At 39.4% G+C, this 5,462-nt stretch overlaps 1 protein-coding gene across 1 annotated transcript; it reads left to right on the top strand.

The window, feature by feature from the left end:
• LOC109703649 (aspartyl protease family protein 1-like) lies at nt 595–5,105 on the top strand. Its single transcript, XM_020224351.1, has 10 exons — nt 595–962; nt 1,064–1,196; nt 2,257–2,498; nt 2,886–3,110; nt 3,531–3,666; nt 3,748–3,821; nt 3,916–4,015; nt 4,110–4,170; nt 4,351–4,422; nt 4,513–5,105. The coding sequence occupies exons 1-10, from the start codon at nt 649–651 to the stop codon at nt 4,734–4,736; spliced, it is 1,581 nt and encodes a 526-aa protein (XP_020079940.1). The 5' UTR covers nt 595–648; the 3' UTR covers nt 4,737–5,105.

Genomic DNA, 5,462 nt, shown 5'->3' with positions numbered 1-5,462 from the left:
GATCATTATCATCTCAACTATACATCCTTTTATTCAACAGCCGAAAAACTCGATAGCACAAAGCGTATATATATATATATAGAGAGAGAGAGAGAGAGAGAGAGAGGATGATACTAATTACAACAGCTATGCTATATCATCTTTATTAAAAAGCCAATAATATCTCTTATTTTGAAAAAAAAAAATAGAAACATATATTATTTTTAAAAACCATAATGGATTATGGATGAAGTTTATGTGAACGTTACATTCTAGACGTTTTCCTCAAGTGGGCGGCTGAGATGGAAGTTTGGAGTGGGATGTACGGCCGGGATGTTGGCGATGCATGAAGTACACTGATGCGCCTGGCGCAGGCAAAATATATGCCGTCTCCAAACGCGACTCTTTTCCCTCTCTCACCCTCGTCGTTGTGTTGACGTCACCAGAACAACAACACTGTTTCCCCTCTCTCTCTCTCTCTCTCTTTCTCTCTAGTCTCCACCTTACTCCGTTCATTTTGACTACGGCGGCAACGGTNCTCCCCCCCCCCCCCCCCCCCCCCCCCCAATTGATGCCTCCTCCTCCTCCTCTTTTAATCCCCTCTCCTCGCCATTCCCCTCTCCCCCTCCCCTAAACCCTCTCCTCTCCTTTCCTCTCCTCTCCTCTCCCATGGCGCTCCCCCTCCTCCTCCTCCTCCTCCTCTCCTTCGCCCTCGCCTCCTCCTACCCCCGCGGAGCGGCGGCGGAACCGACACTCGGAGTCGAATTCCACCACCGCTTCTCCGACCCCGTCCGCCGCTGGGCCGAGTCCCGCGCCCACCCCGGCGCGTGGTTCCCGGAGAAGGGCTCCGCCGCGTACTACGCCGCCCTCCTCCGCCACGACCGCGACCTCCGCCTCCGCCGCCGATCCCTCGCCGCCGCCGCCGACTCTGAGCTCACCTTCGTCGACGGCAACACCACCGTGCGCATCAGCTCCCTCGGATTGTAATGAGCCTCGAAACCCTGGCTCCTCTCTCTTCCCGATCGTCTCGATTCGAGATCGCTTATTTAATTAGGGCTTTTTCTTTTCCCTCCTTTGGGTGTAGCTTGCACTACGCGCTGGTGACGCTGGGGACGCCGAACGTGACGTTCCTCGCGGCGCTCGACACGGGGAGCGATCTCTTTTGGGTGCCCTGCGATTGTCAGCAGTGCGCGCCCACCCCCACTTTCAGCTTCGAAGTAAGGGTTTCATAATTTTCCTTCTAATTTGATTAAAACTATCTATTGATGCTTTTTGTATTCCTTATAGATGATATAATAACAAAAAAATAAAAAAGAAAACCCCACTGAGCCCTTGTTTAGTTGTGCTTCCCTTTTTCTTTGGTAAATTTAACTCAAATCTGTGCAATTGAATGGGTCCAGCGATAACAAATTTGTAACTGGGTTTCATTTGACGACCAAAGATCTCAAATTTTAAAATGGAAAAACGGAATGCATAACCCACGTAGGCCTATGTTTGTGTTATTTGGATAAAAAATAGTCCTTATGCAGTGATAAAGTTTCTGAAGTTTTTAATTTGGTTCAGAATTCAGTTTGCTAACATTTTGGTGGTTTTTCACTGAAAGATTTGATCTTTTCCGAGTTTGAAGTCATAGATGTTAACAGAAGGTTGAACAGATTAGTATGTGGAATTTGTTGGTAGGAATTTAACTTCTACTGTTACTGTGAAAGAACCACTTTGTATCGTAGTACTTGATGCCACAGTTTGTCTTCATTAAAGTTGGCCGTTACTTTACTTCTTTAGGGATTGGCTAGTCTTTTTACTTTTTATTGGATTGTTTAATCCTATGAGATAGCTATAGCAAACTCTTAGGAAACTATATTCTGTAATTAGTCAGACAGTAGTTAAACTTTTATGTCTCCTTTTCTAGGGAAGAGATAAATTGTAATAGAATCGGATTCTGAGGCAACGATATTGCATGCTCTCCTCAGTCCTTTTTTAATGATCTGTCTGGGTACCATTCTACTTCTCTTGAATCACAAGGGATGAAGGCCTATGATACTTCTCTATCTGTTTAAGAAATTCGATATGGTTTTGCTTATATTTTGCATTTGTTAGGCTTTTCTGTTATGAAGAGCTTACAGACAAAGAACCTAAAGAATGTAGAAGAAACTAGAATTAAGTATTACCGTGTGGAAATGCTTGCTTAACATTTATAGTGCAAATCTTTAACATTGACTTCTGCATGATATTTATTCCTAGATAGTAACTCTTCACATTTCTTTGGACATTAAACAGAATCAGCAGATTGAATTCAACATGTATGATCCTAACAAATCATCGACAAGCCAAATAGTTTCTTGCAACAGCAGCTTTTGTGATTCTCAAGTTTCGTGCACTGGAGCCAGCAGCAATTGTCCCTACACCATTCAATACTTATCAGATGCTACTTCATCTTCTGGAATATTGGTTGAGGATGTTTTGTACCTAACTACTGAGTATTCGAACTCTCAAGTTGTTAAAACTCCCATTGTCTTTGGGTATGGTTGCCTTTGGAAATCTCACAATGACTTTTCATCAAAATTTTTTGGAGCATTTGCATATATAACCCTGCAAAATTTTTTAATTTTACACAAATATCTTTATTATGACCATTATTTTGCTTACAGAACTGCCTCTCTTCTTTCTAATTAAAAACCAACTTACCCCTTGAGCTGCCCACCACCTTAAATTAGGTCGACAAAATTGCACTTTCGAGCAGTATATTTTGAAAATCCTGATTTACAGGGGTATATATGTTAATAGATAATTTTGCATGGGTATATATGCTAATAGATTCATCATTTAGGTGCGTTCATTCCTTTTCATAGCTTTGTTTTTGAGTTTTTGTCTCATGCATCTTCTGTGACCTTATTGTGAATCATCAGTTGCGGAGAGGTTCAGACTGGTTCTTTTCTGGATGGCGCGGCTCCAAACGGTCTGTTCGGGCTCGGTTTGGAAAATAATTCAGTTCCCAGCATTTTAGCAAACAAAGGACTCGCTTCAAACTCCTTTTCGATGTGCTTTGGAAGTGATGGTTCCGGTAGGATCAACTTTGGAGACAACGGAAGCTCGAACCAATCAGAAACTCCATTCAATATTGATAACCAAAAGTGAGTACTCATTTATATTAAAACTACTATGTGTGTTAACTACGAATTTAGTTGTTGAAGTATGACCCCAATTTGAATTATATTTTCAAGAGGTTGATTTTGTCACAATTTCGTCTTCAAAATTTGTCCTGCCTAACAAATTCTTTTTATTAGCCTACCATCTGAAGAAAGGCATTGTGTCATCATCGTTGTTAGAGTTTTTCAAACATGGCCGTTTCTTGATGTTTTCCATTGTAACGATGACGCTTGCATTTTCTTGAGGAATGACTAAGCGAAGGACTTCTTGCGCAGAACAAAATTTGGGAAATAGATAGTTATAGACTTTAAGGTTGCAATTGAAATCAGGATCAAAATTTTAGGTTGCTTTACGATTCACTTTACCACTGATTTCATTTTGTTTCCTGTTTCGTTGTTCTGCAGTCCATCATATAACATAAGCATAACAGGAATCCAAGTTGGGAATAGCTCCTTGAATTATGATTTTAGTGCGATTGTTGACTCTGGTACCTCCTTCACAACTTTGGCTGATCCAATGTACACTGCAATTACTACTAGTGTAAGTACTTCAATTTTTGATTGACCATGAAGTGCGACATCATACTTTGGTCACAGCTCTCATATTTGCTTTCCTATACAGTTTAATACTCAGGTTCAGGAGAGTCGCCACCAGTTGGATCCCTCTTTAGACTTTGAATATTGTTACGACTTGAGGTAATTTTATTTAGAAACAAAATATAAATCTGTTTAAACATTTAATATAGTTTGACATGCCAGTAACTGATAAAACTTTTGTTTCTCTCTGCAGTCCTGGTCAAACTACAGTTAATTTACCCGATGTTAGTCTAGCAACAAAAGGTGGAAGCAGCTTCCCTGTAACTGACCCAATAATTGCTCTCTCCAACCAGGTAAATTTTTTTTTAGCAATGCTCAAACATTATTTAAAAAGAAAAATCTTTCTATTAGTTTTAGTAGTATTTATCTTGTTTTTCTGATACACAGCAAAGTGTATATGGATACTGCCTGGCTATTATGAACAGCACCAATGTGAATATTATTGGCCGTAAGCTCCTTCAAGCTTTTTTTTTTTTTTCTTGTGCACTGCAGCAAACTTGCCTAAAATTAAGACTGTTTGAAACTAAATCTATCCTTAATGGTTGGATTTCGTTACTTTATCTCCTTTTTCACTGTTGCCATGTTCTTCTATTACTGATAACTGCTTACGCCACATGTTCAATTTCAGAAAACTTTTTGACTGGCCTTCATGTTGTCTTTGATCGAGAGAGGATGATCTTGGGTTGGGAAGAATCCAATTGTAAGTACTCACTACATCTTTACGCGATAGATTGGCTTTTTAATGCTTTTGATAAACTGAAGTGACCAACAAATTTACTTCAATCGTCAGGTTATACTGCAGAGAACTCGACCGGTACTCTCCCAATAAACAGTTCTGGAGCCTCTCCCTCCGCAGCCTCTGGGCCGGGCAGTCTTGACCCGGAAGCGACAAAGGGTTCACAAAACGGTACCCAGATAACCGTCGTGGACACTTCATCGAGCTATTCTTCACCTTTGAGCGCCTCGAGAAGCGTCCTCTTAGTGCTTTTTGTGCTATTCTTTGCAGTTCTTTGAGCAGTTTTTGGTTAGGCTGTTCTCATTTATGTGATCTTTTATCTATACATAACATCTTTAGATACCCAGCTTCATAGTATAGAGAATTAGAAATCATAGGATAGTTCACATAGGATGATTTTTTTTTTCCCCATTTACTGTGCTTCATTGTTCTGTTTGATTCCTTTATGTCTCATTCATGAGATATTGGATGTAGATAAATAAGGTTTTGTTGAATAATCTGTAGTGGACAGAGTTACTTAATATTATAGAATTATTTTCCATTGAGGTATTGTTGGATAATCATTTGTAGAGGTGGATACTAGCTATTTTTGTATTTTCATTTGAGGGAGTAATCAAAAGGAAAGGGTGACACATTACTGTATCAAACTTAATCATAATTTACTTTAATGGGTCGAGCCATTCGTCTCTGCTTCACTAAGATCCTACTTTGGAAATGCATTGTATTGAATGATTTTTTTTTTTGTTTTTCTCGAAATCATAAAATTTATATAATTTTTTATCACTTTACTTTCGCACCGCAGGCAACTCAATCTGCTCGCAAACCCAAAGGAAGGCTCGAAAGCGAGTTTCAAATTATGCATGAGCAAAACATGAATGACATGTTGATTTGTCAAAAAACAAAAAAAAGGATTGTAAATAATTAGTACATATCCATCAGTAACTTTTAAATTTATAATCAACTAGAAATAATGCTTCGCTAATTTTTTTTAATTTTCGTAAAAC

The sequence above is a fragment of the Ananas comosus genome, linkage group 25 (assembly GCF_001540865.1).
Source record: "Ananas comosus cultivar F153 linkage group 25, ASM154086v1, whole genome shotgun sequence".
Classification (NCBI taxonomy): Eukaryota; Viridiplantae; Streptophyta; class Magnoliopsida; order Poales; family Bromeliaceae; genus Ananas; species Ananas comosus.
Note: the sequence above shows the minus strand (reverse complement) of the source record. Positions and strands in the feature narration are given on the sequence as shown.